Source organism: Gymnoscopelus braueri, assembly GCF_963280865.1.
Source record: "Gymnoscopelus braueri genome assembly, chromosome: 1".
Classification (NCBI taxonomy): Eukaryota; Metazoa; Chordata; class Actinopteri; order Myctophiformes; family Myctophidae; genus Gymnoscopelus; species Gymnoscopelus braueri.
The window spans coordinates 62,903,963-62,921,499 of NC_137603.1; the positions used below are offsets into that span (position 1 = coordinate 62,903,963).

Here is a 17,537-nt window from a genome sequence, read left to right on the forward strand (position 1 = left end):
AATGTGCATAACTCGTACAGTAGAATAGATTATGCCTTTGTTTATTCAAAACATATACACATGATAAAGACTTGTGAAATTAGTCCAATTATTTTATCAGATCATGCTAGAATATGCTTGACTATTCAGTTTAATAGGAACAAATCATTCTCCAAACAATGGAAATTTGATAATTCATTACTCCAAGATGAAGAATTTAAATTAAAAATGCGAACATGGATTACAAATTACATAAGGGAAAATAATGACCCCCTCATAGACCCTAACATTATCTGGGAAGCGGCAAAAGCCACTTGGAGAGGACTAATCATTTCATATGGATCATTTAAAAAGCGAGTAAAAAGAGCACAAACACAAGAACTTGAGAGGGAAGTATAAGATGTGAAACACTTCATAAGACTGCATCTACAGAGGACAATTGGAGGCAATTAATTGTGGCCAGGGCCAAATTAAACCTTAATATGTCAGATGAAATCACAGCAAAAATGAATTACGTTAGACAAAAGCATTACGAATATGGCAATAAACCAAGTAAATTATTGGCCCATCAATTAAAGAAAGAACAAACTGAAAGAACTATTAAAGCAATTAATCTCAACGATAACATAACATATCATCCAGAAGAGATTAATCAAGCTTTCTTTGAATTCTATAATACACTCTACAAATCTCAAAGTTCTCATTCACAAGAACAATTGGACCAATACTTACAAAATAAAAAATTGCCAAAATTATCAGAATTAGACCAACAATACCTTAACTCATCATTTACAAAAGAAGAAGTTCTGGCCACAATTAAGTTAATGCCTACAAATAAAAGCCCAGGACCAGATGGTTTTTCTGCTGAATTTTATAGAGAATTTTGGACTGAACTTCACCCCATTTTTATGGCAATGATGCATAACTTTTGTCATAACAGAATACTCCCTCAATCAATGAACATGGCGCATATCACAGTACTGCACAAAAGTGGCAAAGATCCTTTAAATTGTTCATCATATAGACCTATTAGTCTTCTAGATCATGATTATAAGATCATAACCAAATTATTAGCAAAGAGACTAGAAGATATTTTGCCTAAAATTATTAATCCAGACCAATCAGGTTTCATAAAGGGGAGATATTCTGCTGACAATATAAGGAGACTTTTGAATGTAATAAATCATTTGGACACTAGTCGGAGCCCTTCTCTGCTCCTATCTCTGGACGCGGAGAAGGCCTTCGACAGAGTGGAATGGAACTTTCTTTTCTCTATTCTTGATAAACTTGATATGGGACAGAACTTTACTGCTTGGATCAAAGCAATCTATAAAAACCCCAAAGCAGCCGTCATTACCAATGGAACTTCCTCTGACTTTTTTGCATTAACAAGAGGGACAAGACAGGGATGCCCATTGTCAAGTTCACTTTTTGCGATGGTGATTGAATTGTTGGCGTCATGTGTGCGAGACAATATCAACATTGAAGGACTGAAAATTAATAATGAGGAACATAAAATATCTCTATACGCAGATGATATTATTCTATACATAAAAGAACCAGAACGGTCTTTATCATATTTATCCATCCGGAGGATTTAGTGAATTATCCTCTGGGGCACGTCGACACGTGGTGGACCCTCCAGGGCAGATCATTTTGTCTATGTTTATTCTATATATCTTGTATAACCCCGATATCACTCTCAGGGGTGTACGGTGTGTGGTTTGGATGTGATAAGTTAGCAGATCCCCTGGGCTAGTCCACACGTGGTAAACATGGTGAAAATATATTACTAAGGTGTAATATTACTAAGTGAAAATATATTACTAAGGTGTAATATTGACAATTGTGTGAAGATATATTACTAAGGTACACAAGGTACACATGTAATATTGGCAATTGTGTGTGTTGTAGTTGTGTTGTGGCGAGGGCCACTGCATTTTACTGCATTTTACTGCTTTTTACTGCTTTTATTTTATTTTATTTTATTTTTAGCACGTCGACACGTTGTGGACCCTCCAGGGCAGATCCTTTTGTCTATGTTTATTCTATATATCTTGTATAACCCCGATATCATTCTCAGGGGTGTACGGTGTGTGGTTTGGATGTGATAAGTTAGCAGATCCCCTGGGCTAGTCCACACGTGGTAAACATGGTGAAAATATATTACTAAGGTGTAATATTACTAAGTGAAAATATATTACTAAGGTGTAATATTGACAATTGTGTGAAGATATATTACTAAGGTACACAAGGTACACATGTAATATTGGCAATTGTGTGAAGTGTGGATATTTCTTTAGCTGTGTTGTAGAGGACAGTGGCCACTACATTTAAGTTATATCCATTTGTGTTGTAGTTGTGTAGTGGCGAGGGCCACTGCATTTTACTGCATTTTACTGCTTTTATTTTATTTTATTTTATTTTTGTTTGCTTTATTGTTAAATTGGTTCTAACTGTAATTGTATCCTTGCTCTGTAAAGCACTTTGAGCTGCATTTCATGTCATGAAAGGTGCTATACAAATAAAGTTTATTATTATTATTATTATTATTATTATTATTATTATTATATTATTATTATTATTATTATTATTATATTATTATTATTATTATTACCCTTATTATTATTATTATTATTATTATTATTTATTATTATTATTATTATTATATAATGAAATAGAACAATTTGGAAAATACTCAGGATATAAGCTGAATTTTGGCAAATCTAATGCTTGTCTCCTGCATATGACGCCAACGGAAACAATGTATGAATCATATCCTTTTAATTGGTCTCCAGAAGGGTTTAAATATTTAGGAATAAACATTACGCCGCAACTGGAGAACTTGTACAAGGAAAACTATTGTCCTCTTAAAGAAAAGATAAAAAATGATCTGTGTAAATGGTCCACGCTCCCACTATCTCTGCTGGGAAGAATAAATGTGATAAGAATGAACATCCTTCCAAGATTGAATTTTCTTTTTCAAATGATACCATGTTACTTATCTACAGATTTTTTTAAATTTCTGAACAGACTAATTTCACATTTTATTTGGTGCAACAAAATGCCTAGAATAAAGTTACTGACACTTATGAAGCCAGAATCTATGGGAGGCCTTGGTCTTCCCAATCTCCAACATTATTTTTGGTCAGCCCAATTACGAAATGTACTGTCATGGACGTTGAGAAGACAAGACTCACAATGGTTTCAGTTAGAGGCTAAATTTGTCGACCCATTACCATTGGACTCTCTCATATTTATAAAACAGTTCAACAAAATAAGAAACATAGGTAACTGTTTCACTGTTCTTAACACACTTCGTGCTTGGAGGGATTGTTCAAAAAAACTTGGCATTGTTAATTATACTTCCATACATTCTCCTATCTATCGCAATCCTGATCTAGACAAACATCTAACCTCAATTAATATACAGAGGTGGGCCCAGTTGGGGATAAGTCAATTCAAAGACCTGTTTCATACAAATATGCAGTTAAAATCATTTATAGAATTAAGAACAGAATATGACATCCCAAATACTGACTTCTTCAAATACTTACAAATGCGAAATATTATACATTCACTTAGAAGAGAAAATAAATTAAGATTAGAATTATATGAAATAGAAGAAACATTAATGTTATCGACCACAATTAAAGGTAAAATTAGTGAATTGTACGATATCTTCTCCAAAGACTGTCACTCATCTTTTTCGCCCTTGTTGAAAATTTGGGAGACAGATTTAACAATGAAATTTGAGGAAAACATTTGGCTAAATATTTGTGATAGAATACATTTCCCATTCACAAGTAACAAAATCAAAGAAGCCAATTATAAATTCATTCATAAATTGTATCTAACTCCAGTAAAAATGCATAAAATGTCTAGAGACAACTCAGTAAATTGTCCTAGATGTAAAACCAGCGAAGGAACTTTTTTACACATGTTTTGGCAATGTGAAAAACTAAAAATATTCTGGAATGATGTCCACTCATTCACAAAATCTGCATTAGAAACCGAATTTGACTTGTCCCCATGTGTCTACTTACTAAATGAATTGCCTATTATACAGATGGATCCCAAAAAATACAGATTGTTAATTATCATAACATACTTCGCTAAGAAATGTATTCTTCTATTATGGAAAAATGAAGCTTCACCCACTTGTAAGATGTTTCAGGATCAGATATCTCAACTTCTTCCACTAGAAAAACGTACCTTTGAAAAACAGGGCCGGGAACAAATGTTCCAAGACCTATGGAATCCACTGATTTCCCTACTAAGTGGTTCTGTTTTAAAAAATATATATATATATGTATATGATGTGTGCTGTCTACACGCTGAAGGTTGTTGTTGTTGTTATTATTGTTTATTTATTCTTTCTTTATTTTTCTTTATTATTACAGTTTTGTTTTTTTGTTTTATTTTTTGCCAATGGGGTGGGGGGGAGGGACTAAAGAATGGGATAATTGTGGAATGCTGTGGGGCAAGTATTTAATGTACCCTGCGATTTCTCAAATAAAAAGAAATATAAAAAAAAAAAAAAGAAGTAGCCTTACAAGTTTGTTTTGGGATGTTTGGAGCCTTGTTTTTAAGGCCTTGGAGGAGTTGTGATACCATGAAGTGCATGCATAATCATAATGACCTTGTATGAGGGCCCCTGCAAGAATCTTCAGAGTATTCTTACTGACTAGACGATCAATCCTCCACAAATAGCGTGTTGTTTGGTTGACCTTTTTGATCGCTCTTTCGGCGTTTTTGTTACCGGAGAGGTTTGCCTCCAAGATGGAACCCAGGTAGGTAATTTCCTCCTTTCTTGTGATAACATCATCACCCACTTTGATCGTGAAACTCTCAGCCTTGCTAAGGTTAGGACTGGACCCAAAGAGGATGGATTCAGTTTTACCCAGGTGTAATGAAAGTTTGTTGTCGGAGAGCCAGATGCAGATCTTGTTGAGTTCAGTGCTGAGAGTTTTCTCAACCTGCAGCCTGTCCCTGTCCGAGACCAGCAGAGCCGAGTCATCTGCGAACAGGAACAGTCTGCAGTCGCAAGCTGAAGACATATCATTCACATATATCAGGAACAGTAAAGGTCCTAGTATACTTCCTTGAGGAACACCACAAGTCACTGGGAGGGGAGGGGACTGGGTGCCGTTTACTTCCACCACTTGCTCCCTCCCTTCCAGGTAGGATCTCATCCAGTTCACCGACGTATCATCAAAACCTATTGCTTTGAGCTTATTGATCATAATTGGGTGATTAACGGTGTCAAAGGCCTTAAAGTACAGTAGGCTACTTGAGTAAATGTACAAGTTACTTTAACCACTGTAGCACATGACTATCACACTACTTGCTTCATTCTTTAGGAAAAGTTATTTAAATGAAGTTGTGTCCTGCACATGAACATAAGAACTCACATTTTGTACTTAAGTAAAAATAGTAATACCGCAATGCAGAAATACTCTGTTACAAGCAAAAGTCTGGTATTCAAAATGTATGTCAAATAATTGTAGTGGAGTACAAAATACAACATTAGCCTCTGAGATGTAGTGTAAGTAGTAGTATAAGTACAAAGTATTAAAAAAATGTAAAACTCAAGCAAAGTACCTCAATTGTACTTAAGTACAGTAGGCTACTTGAGTAAATGTACTAGTTACTTTAACCACTGTAGCATGTGACTATCACACTGAAGCACTACTTGTTTCATTCTTTAGGAAAATGTGATTTAAATGAAGTTGTCTCCTGCACATGAACATTTCTTCAACCAATGATAACTAAACAAACAACATCTAGACGAGTGACATCATTGCTGATGTCACTGGTTTGGTCCTGTGACATCAGCAATGATGTCACCATCTTATTTAAGTGGAGAAAAATATCTCAAGGCATTAAATATGCAATTGTCTCTTTTAACAAACAGAACAGGCATTGATGGGTACCATTCTCCAGGCATGGCGTCAGGTCATTTTTGCAGGAGGTTAAATCTGTTGACAAGATTGTCTCATAATATCACACAACAACTATGGCGGCCTGGGCCAACATGTTTCGTGCCAGCAATTCAAAAGTTAACCCCCAGTGGTCCTTAATTGGAAGATGTGAACTGCAAGGTGGAACTAGGTGTGACATCTGATGGGAAAACCATAGTCTGCTATCATCCCTCTGTTGATGTCCCTTACGAACTTACACAGCCCATTGAGCGACCAGACCCTGTGACTAACACGGTGGAGACGCACGGCCAGGTGTTGAAGGCTCAGCTCAGTAAGGAGGTGCTGAAGAAGAAACCTGGACCGACCGTAGAGGAGCTCAGCAGAATGTTCTTCACCACAAAGTACCGGTGGTACCCCAGAGGACAATACCACATGAGACGGTTGAAGAAGGATCCACCGAAGGACAGATAAATAGTTAATGTCGTTTGTGTAATTTGCTGTTTAATAAAAGTATAAATATGGTCGTTCATGAAAGTCCTTGCGGTCTTGTTTCCAATGAGAACCTGTGAGCAATTGGGGTTAAGAGTCTTGCTCAGGGACAAATTTCATATCATCGGCACATATGCTGGGATAGCCTGGAATCGAACCTGGGGCAACCAGGGCCAGCTGGTTCCCTAGGCGGGCTCACTAACCACTCAGCTATGGCCGCCCCTTTTCAAGTTAGAGGCAGAAGTTCAGGTTGTTTCTGGAGGGAGACGAGAGGTTTGAGATCCCGGAGGTGATCGACTGGGCACAGCGGTGGTGAACAGGCTGGTCAGCGACAGCGGGTTGAAATGGATGGTCTAGTAGTTGTCTGCCGGGGGCAGGAGTGTGGCCACACAGGTCTCCAGCTCCAGAGCCATGACTTGGCTACTCTATGGGTGAGTGACGAGACATTTTAACTCACTTGCCTTCCAATTTACTTGAATAAATAGCACAGCTTATTCTGCGATGGTACTTTCATACCTATAACATTCTCCTCTCCATTATATTATCAACTTATCACAATTATTTGAGATAATCACATATTTTTGCATAATTGTTTCCATGTTGAAACATTTTCAAACATGTCAAAAGGAGTCAAAATAGCTGATCTACAAGCTGTGAACTTGTAGATCAGCTATTTCCACTGTTTTAACACATTTTAAGTAGTAACATTATTAAATATGGCCTGTTTTCGCCAAAACAAAGTATTTATTTAGATTTTCAGTCATTGTCATTGTCACTCATGTCTTTGTATATTCAAGTTATTTTTAATATCTGCCACGTGCAAATTTTGTTTACAAAACATAAAAGCCAAACAAATGTTTTCAAATGTCCAATGCCATAAACACAATTAAATCATTAATTGCAATTTCATTTCTGGTGTCAAGCTTAGAAGACTACGACCAGTTGCAAATTGCCAGCCAGACATTTTAGGAGGGTAAGGAGTCACACTTTTTGATGGCTGTTAGTACTCACATTTTGTACTTAAGTACAATCTTATTTAAGTGGAGAAAAATATCTAAAAGCATTAAAAATGCTATTGTCTCTTTTAACAAACAGGTTGGGAACAGGCATTGATGGCTGGACTTGTAAAGAAGACTAACTTCCTGTGTACTGTAAACATGGCTGCGTCCTGAAAGTCACATTATTCTCAGACAACATTAAGTCTTAACTGTTTACCAAAACCAAACGTCATTCTATTATAGCTACCAAGCTGTAACAACAGACATATTTGAGCTTCACTTAAACAGCGGCAAAGGATAATTCAAGCAACATGGTGCATCTTTCATCCATCCTCCTAAAGAAATACCATGGGGGGTATGTTGTCATCAGGTTTGCTCTGGCTGGCCATAAACAGGTCAACAGACCCTTCTACAGAATTGTGGCAGCGTACAACGAAAGGGCACAAGACGGAAAATATATAGAGCAACTGGGTTCCTACGACCCTCTCCCCAACATCTACAATGAGAAGCTTGTCAGCTTCAACTTTGACAGAATTAAGTACTGGATGGGATGTGGGGCGCACACGACAAAGCCGGTGGAAAAACTTCTAGGATTGGCTGGGTTCTTCCCTCTGCATCCCATGACTGTGACAGGCGCAGAGCGTCAGCGTGAAGCACAGCAAGCAGCAATAGTGACAGAAACGGAGGAAGGAACGAAGGATGGAGAAAAGCAGAAAGAACTATAGGCTAAGTGGCAGCTGGGAAGATTGTGTGTGTGTGTGTGTGGGGGGGGGTGCGCATGCTGGGAAAAGACACAGCGGTACCCAGGAAAAGGCTTTATTACTGTAATGACACAGTCTAAACCACTTGAACCTGACGTACATTAGCTAAAAATAGCCGATCGCCAAGCTCACAAGGCATTCAGTGTAACGATAGTTCATGTAGACTCGGAAGGCAGAATGTTTATATACTTCATTCACTCTCCCCGGACCCCCCCCCCATTCGCTTACAAGCTTATACAGTTGTACTCCTTTAAGGCAGTATGTTCAACCTCTTGTCATTCTCATTCGCTACAAGCCAACTCACTCACGCCCTCATACCCACAGTGCAACTCTGGCGGGTCATTTAAGCAGCTTCTGCTCTCTGTTCATTCTACATGCTTAGCTGTCATTGCAGGTTGTACAGCTGTAGGTTTTCAAATTCCCTCCACCTCCCCGGCCTCCTCCCTTTGGCATTTAGTTCATATTGTTATAGGTTGATTCTGTGTATTGTACTGTGGTTCTATGGATTATACTATGATTCTGTGTATTGTACTGTGGTTCTATGGATTGTACTATGATATGTGGTAGTTTAATTAGGCATTGAAGGTTCAATGTTTATGTAAAACTGTATTTATGCTCTGCTCTGTTTTTTTTGTGGTTGAAGATCTGTGTCATGTTTGCATAGGAAATCTTTAATATCACAAGAGCAGAGTCACACCGTCAAACTTGAATGCAATATCATTGCATATATATATGGTAAATGGTTAATACATGTTAAATGGATAATTAATGGTCTGGTTATTTCTGAGCTGAAGTGTCTAAATGAAATTGCGTTGTGTCACCTTGTGAGCTTGTAGATCTGCTATTTTTTTATAAGAGATTTGGTTTAGACAGAGTGTTGTAACTCAGGTCTGTCTGTCTGTCTGTCTGTCTGTCTGTCTGTCTGTCTGTCTGTCTGTCTGTCTGTCTGTCTGTCTGTCTGTCTGTCTGTCTATCTATCTATCTATCTATCTATCTATCTATCTATCTATCTATCTATCTATCTGTGCCAGTTACACACCTCCTCCACCAGGTGGCGAAAGGCATTAAGACACGAGTACACGGATCCTTTAATGCGCATGCGTCAAACATGTTAACCGGAACCGGAAGTAAAGAGCGTGTAGTTGTTCACGGTGTCGAGTAAACAAAGGAGGCGGTGAAAAAATGTCTCGTCAAACGTGTCAAATAGAGTGTTTACGGCGGTCTATCAATGAACACATGACGTCGGTGGGAGAGGAGATACTGTGTGTTTTGGACAAACAGCAGCTAAAGCTTCATGTCAGAGTGTTTGTGTTGGAGCGCCTCAGTGCGGCCGCAGAGTGGACGTGCAACCTTTTCCAGAGAGAGATAGAGACACTAGAAACTCTGCTGGACACACACAACAAACTGCTGGACATTGATGTTGATATGGACATCCATCCTATTCCTAACACTGCAGGTTAGTAAACACATTGATGTTGATATGGACATCCATCCTAACACTGCAGGTTGGTAAACACATGCAGTGGTGGAAAAAGTACTCAAATGCTTTACTTAAGTAAAAGTATCAATACTGCCATGTAGAAATACTCTGTTACAAGTCACATTGTGAGCTTGTAGATCTGCTGTTTTCAAAAGGCCGAAATGTATGCAAAGCTGAAGTGGTTAATGCGCCATGTTTTGTAATAATAATCAAAATCTACAAAGTAACTAGTAACTAAAGTCAAATAAATGTAGTGGAGTAAAAGTACAATATTTGGATCCGAGATGTACTGGAGTAGAAGTATAAGTATTGGAAATTGGAAATACTCAAATAAAGTATACCTCAACATTGTACTTAAGTACAGTACTTAGTTACTTTCCACCACTGGTAAACACTAGCCCCTTTCGGGACCCTGTTTACCTTTTTTGTATTTGGGAAGGCGGTATACCAGGGTCCCTTGTTGGTTAGAACACGCTCTCTCGTACCGGCGGCTACCACTGTCTGGTCTCGGGCGTACAGCTCGTCGCTTAGAAGTTGCAGAGATTTCTCAAAGGTACCAACAAGAGCAATACTAACACGCGAGAAAGCGGCATCAAAAAGCGGGGATCGGCGATGCCGTTTAACATTTTTAATAATTTAGTAAAGCTTAAGCTCATTTCTCACACTCTGCTCCACTGCCCATGTTCCGCCTCCCCGCGGTGACTGACAAGCTGCGCGTCCTACGTTACTGCCTCTGATTGGCGAGCTCCTACACGCTTGCATGACAATCACAACGCGGGGAGGCGGGACATGGGAAGTGGAGCTGCAGGAGCAGAGTGTGAGAAAGGAGCTTAAGGTTTACTAAATTATTAAAAATGTTAAACGGCATCGCCGATCCCCGCTTTTTGATGCCGCTTTCTCGCGTGTTAGTATTGCTCTTGTTGGTACCTTTGAGAAATCTCTGCAACTTCTAAGCGACGAGCTGTACGCCCGAGACCAGACAGTGGTAGCCGCCGGTACGAGAGAGCGTGTTCTAACCAACAAGGGACCCTGGTATACCGCCTTCCCAAATACAAAAAAGGTAAACAGGGTCCCGAAAGGGGCTAGGTAAACACATGCTTACATGACGTTCAACACCAGCCTAGCTACACAGAGCTTCATGGAGCTAAGATACAGTAGTTTTCTTTTCCACTGGTTTGTCATCATTTTCAACATCTAGACCAGGGGTCTTCAACGTTGTTTTTTATTTCAAGCCAAGGACCCCTAAACAGAGCGAGAGATGAAGTAGGGACCCCCTACTAGCTACGACAATTCAACGTTTTCATAGATTTCATAGATAGCTTCATATACTTATGTGGCTTATTTGCACTATCATCAGGATTGCACAAAAGTCCCAGGGGGCTTGTTTTCATTACGGTCCATAAATAGATTCATGTGTATTTCAGACATTTAACCACTTAAACCAGGGGTGGGCAGCATTTTTTCCCAGGGGGCCATACTGACTTTGATAATGTGAGTGAAGGGCCACACATTGGACTATTGGATTGAAACTTGAAACACATAGTGCTGAATCATGTTAAAACTGCATGCATTTGATAGACACAACCCTTTACAATAGGGTTAACTATTCATTTGTAATTATTTTTTAAATGTTTATACAGTAGCTGTACTGTATCACTCACATTATCAAACATATTGCATCATGTTAAATAATTATGGATCCATGGCAGACTGTTTCACTGTTACATGATAACATTTAACATTTGAGTACATCATAATAATTAATTGAAGTCGAGGTAAATGTATTTTTTATAAATATAAGTTTTTCTTTGAGGACTTCGAGGGCCGGAATGAGATGGTCAAATGGCCACTGCCAGGTGCGGCCCCCGGGCCGTATGGTGCCCATGTGTGACTTAAACCCTCAATACTGAGTAAACATGACCTTTGACTCTGTACTTGGCTCACTCTTTGCCCCCTCACCATACCTCTGCTGAAAACAGCCGATCTACAAGCTCACATAGTGTCACATTGTGAGCTTGTAGATTGGCTATTTTCGGCAAATCTCATGGCCAAGCGGCTCATGGCAAGCTGCTTGGCTTTGCGCTTGGACACTGGAATTCCTGGAATTTAAAACGAAAGAGTGCGTCAGCTATGCGATTCTCATAACCTAGGATGAAAACAGTGTGCTTAATGAAATTACCCGTTATGCACGTCCAGGTGAGGCGCCTAAGAAATCGATTAATTACGGGTATTGAAGGACGCTCCTTGTTAATCATGTGCACTGTGGCTTCATTGTCACACTAGACTGATCTTTTTCGGGACCACTGGCTGCCCCACAACAGTGAAGCTATGACAATAGGGTATAATTTGAATAATGCTATAGATTTACTAACAGCTGGTATATCAATCATTTCTTTAGGCCAAGCTTCCGAGCACCATTCTCCCTTGAAAAAAGACCCTGAAACCCACAGAGGGCGCGGCATCTGTGAAAAACTCAATTGACGCAGATGTTTCTGATACATCATTATAAAAAAAATATGTGCTTGAATGATATGTTGGGAGAGTGCACTTTCTGGTGTATGAACCACTTAGACAGGCTGTCCCACTCGTCTGGAGAGCGCCCATTGATTGACAGACGAGGCTCTGCGTGCTGATACTTACTTTCCTCCAGATCATGGGACACTTCCTTTACTATTATCAATGATGAAAGTACTCTCCATCATTGAGGTTGTCTGTTTTCAGGTAGATTTCACGAAGTTCAGTGGCCCCCACTGGGTTATACTTTGGATTAAACTTGTCACGATTAAAGGTCTGTCTCACAGCATGTACAGTACTTCAAGGTAGGGATGGCCAACCGGTAACCGTTAACCGTTAAGAAATCGGCCACCGATTAATATTAACGACTAACGATTAACGCATTAACTGCCAGAGGTATTTTCATTTTTTTTAGCCAGTGCCAGAGTTTTTAATTGAAAAAAAGGACTCAGGAGCCGAGATACAGAATTTTAAAGTTTTAAGTTAACAAGGAAGTGGACAGGAGTCTAGATCTTCGAAAAATCATATCTCCTTGGTCTTTGGGTCAAATTGGATTTTTTAAATTTATTCTTTTTAGTTCACGTAGATCTACGCGATTGGCACGTGGCGGCTTTAAATAGGTTCGCGTAGATCTACGTGATTGGCAGTGAATCAGTTAATCGTTAAATTAATCGTTTTTAGGGCCAAAAATGTTTTTAAATTGTTTTTTGGCCAAGTCTACACCTGCAACCACACGTAACTTCCACTTTATTCTTCTTCTTCCTCGTCTTTGTATTGGTATTGTTTGTGTCGGAGCGCCTCAGTGCGGCTGCAGAGTTCATGTGCAACCTCTTTCAGAGAGAGATAGAGACACTAGAAACTCTGCTGGAGACACAAAACAAACTGTGTAGACTTGGCCCTTTGAAAGTTTTTTTTTTTTTTTTACACAAATTTTTTCTTAACGGTTATCGATTAATTAATCGGTAAGGCCTAACGGTAACCGGTTAATAAAATGTCCATTTGGCCATCCCTACATTAAGGGAGTCCACAGTGAGGTCATAGGGGTCCATGTTGAGGTTATGGAAGACCTGCCTCAGGGTCATTCTCTGTCCACCTTTCTCCAACACCACATGGTCTGCCTCCGTCTTACGGGTCGTCTGGATGAAGGTCAGTAGGTGTTTCTGAGACATGCAGGCTGCTGCGTGAATGTATGTGTCCACCTTTCTAACATTGTAGAACTCTCTGTGAGGCACACCTTTCAGTTCCCTTAGCTCAGCCATCTCATTGAGCATCTCATGGAGGTAGAATTTTGAACCAAGGAAATTGAGTCGTCTATGACAGTAGGTTGTTGTGGGTCCATCAGTAATCATGGCCAGCACATGACTGAGGTCTATAGCGAAGGTTTCTGGGTAGGGAAGCCTATGAAGCTGGATCTCTCTCAGAGCCTCTGCGTCATCATACACAAACTATTCCATCCTTCATTTTCAGTTCGTAGCTCCAATTTTCTCGGATGTTCTCCGTGCTGTAGGGATCCTCTCCCTCCATCGGGAATGGGCAGGTATCTGGTAGAACCTCCTCCTCTTCCCTCCATGATTTCTTCTCAGCACTGCAGAGGAACCGTGCGGTGGTTCGGCAAAACCTGTGATGTACCAGTTTGGAATTCTTCTCACGAATAAACAGAGCCTTTTAGAAGGATTTTGGCAGCCTGTTCATAGTCCTCCACTGTGATTCCAGCACAGTAATCTCCGCTGATGGTGACTCTCTGGTATTCAGGGTAGTTCTCTGGTACAGAGGAGCAGGTGGAGCTGGGAGACAGAGTCTGGAACTACACTTCCCGAAAGCTGATTAACAAGACGCGAGACGTTCGACCAATCACGTCGTGGTGCTCACAAACCTGTAGTCCCATTGGAAACATAATCGAGACGGAAGCAAAGAGTCATACGAGCGGTAGATGTTATTTGTGCGCAGATTTTTTATCACAGAAAAGTATCATGGAATTAACGCCGAAAAAACCTGTGAAAGAAGACACTAGTAGACATAAACAATGTCTCCAAAACGAAGAGGAGCCTCCCGCAAGACGCAGACTTTTCTCAAAACAAAGAACATGATTTGGTGGTTAGTTCTTGACATTACTGAGCTTGTTGTGTTCACAGGTAGATTTCATATGGTTGACATGTTTTATACTGTATGTTCAATCATATGAACACGCTTTTTGTATAGGATTGGCCGTCTAGTCAGTAAGAATACTCTGAAGATTCTTGCAGGGGCCCTCATATAAGGTTATTACGATTATACACGCTCCTCATGGTATCACAACACCAGCACCAAGGCCTTAAAAAAAGGCTCCAAACATCCCAAAACAAACTAGTAAGGCTACTTCTTGGCCTCAATCACAAAACCCATCTAACCCCTGCTCATTTTGCTAGGATTGGATGGCTTAGGGTTGAGGACAGTGTACAGCAACTTACAATGGGCCTGGTCTTCAAGATACACCACAACATTGGTATCCCCCTGTATTTGTCAAAATACTTCCAAAACGTTAATGAAGTCCACGATCATAACACCAGAGGCAGCTCCACGAATCATGTTCAACCCAGATTTGGCTCAACAAAGGGAATGAACTCGTTCTCATGCTATTCATCAAAAATGTGGAATGCCCTACCAAAAGGAGTAAAGGAGTGTAAAACCCTACTCACTTTCAAAACTGCCCTAAAGATACACCTTCAGGAGCCTGCAATTCGAAAATGGCCCCTGTCTAAGTCTTAACCTACCCCCCCAACCCCCCTCCCTATTTTTGTTCCTCTCTTAAGAGAGAATTAATTCCCATTAATTTGTTTTTATTTCCTTTGTTTGACGTTCTGTGTAAAGCACGTTGAATTGCCTTGTTGTTGAAATGTGCAATACAAAGAACTGCCTTGCCTTACATAGCAGTTTCAATATGAATGACTAATCTAATCTAATATTTCACATCTCCTCCTGTATCTTTTATTCTCACCTGCATGGCCACAAGAGCTAGTGTCGTTGTCTGCAGTCCATCAGACACCATCTGTAGTGTGAGGCCATCTTGCTGGAAGAGTAGCATCTTGTACTGCTTGAGGGACTGAAACCAGTGGTGTCATGGAGGCCACACGGAGTAGGACGGCGTGTGGCCAGTAATTTTTTCGCGCGCAAGGTAAGGCACGGTACGCAAGGTACGGCACGCACGTGCACGCTAGAACGTGCCCCCATTGTAGATTCACGAGCCAAGTACCCACGTGGCTACTTTGCATAACAGGTTTACAAGTGAGTGTGAAAATGTATCCTCATATTCCTCACACCTCCATCTATAGGCTACACGCAGAGCCGGTACACAGCATGTTGGCTTCAGTAGGGCGCCAGTATCCTATCTGCACACAGCAATGCCTCATCCATCGTCGAAGAAGAGAAAGATACTCAAGCAAACTTTTAGTTCCAGCTCTATAATTCATGGCATTCCTTTAATGTGTATTATTTTAAAAAGACTAAAACTAAGCAAAAAACATTTCCTATACAAACAGGTTTCCTAATTTAAAGGGGCCACACCATGGCCATATTTTTTGGGCTCCCCAGTGTCTCTTGTACCCCAAAAAATATTTTTTTTTAACATTCAGTCATTCATTCTCATTTCAGAGATTTTCAGAATGGGCGTGTCTGAACAGGCCATTTCAGAATGCCAAGGCAAGTGACATCACTTGCCTTGCATTGATGATGGCCAGACAGAATTGCTCAGTAGCCCCCCCTGCCCAAAAGGACGTTTTGGTATTGCAGCTGAAAAAGCTTGGAATGACAGACAGTCAGATTGTGAGAAAAAATATCTGGATGTTTTTTAGGCTTACAACCTGTTTAAAACGTATTAGGGGGCAATATTTATATATAATATATATTTTTTAAATTCATGGTGTGGCCCCTTTAAGATAAAATATGTGTGCGTGTGTGTCGTGCGTGTGTGTGACGTCATTAAAATACTGTCCTGCCAGTAAAACAAATCACCATGACACCGCTGACTGCAACACAACCTTTGCCTTCCCTTTCATGGCTGCACTTGCCTCCTTGTTGTGTCTGATCACTGGCATGGTTTTCGAAGTGCATCATGATGGGCCTGTAATTCCTCATCAAGGCCTCCAAAGCATGGGCGATGTGTGGTAGCCAGCGGGTGCCTTCTGTGTTGCCTGGCCTCACAATGGGGACCTCCATTGCTTTGCCATCTCCTCAAGCTCCTGCGAGGCCTTCGCAGAACAGGTGTTGTGCTTATGGATGGCACGTAGCGTTTGCTTCAAGCCTTGTAGCTGGGGAAGCTGTTTAACACTATCAAGGGCAACTAGCTCTAAGCGGTGAGCTACACACCCGATATAAACGAGGGAAGGGCACAAATGCTGTAGACTGGCACTCACTCCATTATTAACACCCAGCATAACTGAGGCACCGTCACAACCGAAGCCAACCAGCTGGTTCTTCAGGTCCTCCTCTCCCACTCCAACCTGCAACAGACCAGCCAGAATGGCATCCAAAATGCCTTGGCTATGGGCATGTTCCAGGGCAACTATCTAAATGAGCTGGTTCACTGGCTTACCATTCTGGAGGCAGAAAAGCTCTTGGTCCTTTACGGAGCAGTCCACTGAAGAGTCAGACATGACAGAAAAGAACCTCACTGATTTTAGGTCTTGTTGAAGCTTCAATGCTAGCACAATGTTTGTGCATTTCACTGCTTCTAGTGTACATAAGTTAGTGACATATGCAACTTCGATTTTTTACTTTCACCAGTTACCCCATGGAACAGGCTGTTCCCCATGGCCTCAGTAGGACAGCTTCTGCATGTTTTGCAGTACATAATTTGTGTTGCCTGCTCATACTCGATGAATGGATTGGCTTTTTTCCATTCTGGAAGAAATGTGATCTTCCGTTTGGCTTCATAATTCTTCTGTAGATAGAGAAAATACACTGATTTTGTCAAAATTCTCCCAGGTGGAAAGTTTTCATAAAACTATATACACATCATACTTATATGTCAATTACAATTAATATTACTGGTCTTAAATTGCCCTCTAGCTTAAAATACTAGTCACAGTAAAGACGGACTCATTCACCGTCGTACCACAGAGTATTAGCAAGGTGGTCCGCCATTGTGTCTCACGTCTCAAATTGTGACTCGTCAATAATTACGTTTAAGTTTACTCACCTTTAACAATTAAATCTGTTATTATTTAAAAACTCGGAAACGCGGCTTAAAGTATTTTGTTTGGCACATGAGTCGCCCCGAGACGAGGACAGGCAGTTGCCGCCGCCCGCCTGGTGAGAGGGTGCGGGTGTGGTCTGACAAGCTAGCTAACTCAGCTAACCGCTGACTAGCTATCTAAAAGAACGTTAACTTGTAGTGGACTATATTAACAATATTCTG

The 17,537-nt window shown here is 40.4% G+C and overlaps 2 protein-coding genes and 1 pseudogene across 3 annotated transcripts in view; 2 read left to right on the forward strand and 1 right to left on the reverse strand.

The window, feature by feature from the left end:
* Positions 1–7,701: 7,701 nt before the first annotated feature.
* Positions 7,702–8,115, forward strand: LOC308089493 (small ribosomal subunit protein bS16m-like; the record flags this gene model as incomplete). The annotated part of the gene is made up of 1 exon (XM_080434257.1): positions 7,702–8,115. One exon carries the CDS (start codon positions 7,702–7,704, stop codon positions 8,113–8,115), a length of 414 nt encoding a protein of 137 aa, XP_080290383.1.
* Positions 8,116–9,333: 1,218 nt separating this feature from the next.
* Positions 9,334–17,537, forward strand: part of LOC308089501 (uncharacterized protein) — a gene marked incomplete at both ends in the record, with an annotated part of 277,868 nt that continues 269,664 nt past the window's right edge. The window contains one exon of the mRNA XM_080434267.1: positions 9,334–9,607. Coding sequence (XP_080290393.1) covers positions 9,334–9,607 — 274 coding nt within the window. The remainder of the gene's footprint in view (positions 9,608–17,537) is intronic.
* On the reverse strand, positions 12,135–16,336 carry LOC308081977 (AMP deaminase 3-like; annotated as a pseudogene). The gene is made up of 4 exons: positions 16,133–16,336; positions 15,120–15,224; positions 13,159–13,949; positions 12,135–12,439 (listed from the first exon to the last, which is right to left on the reverse strand). The product of its transcript is annotated as an AMP deaminase 3-like (transcript).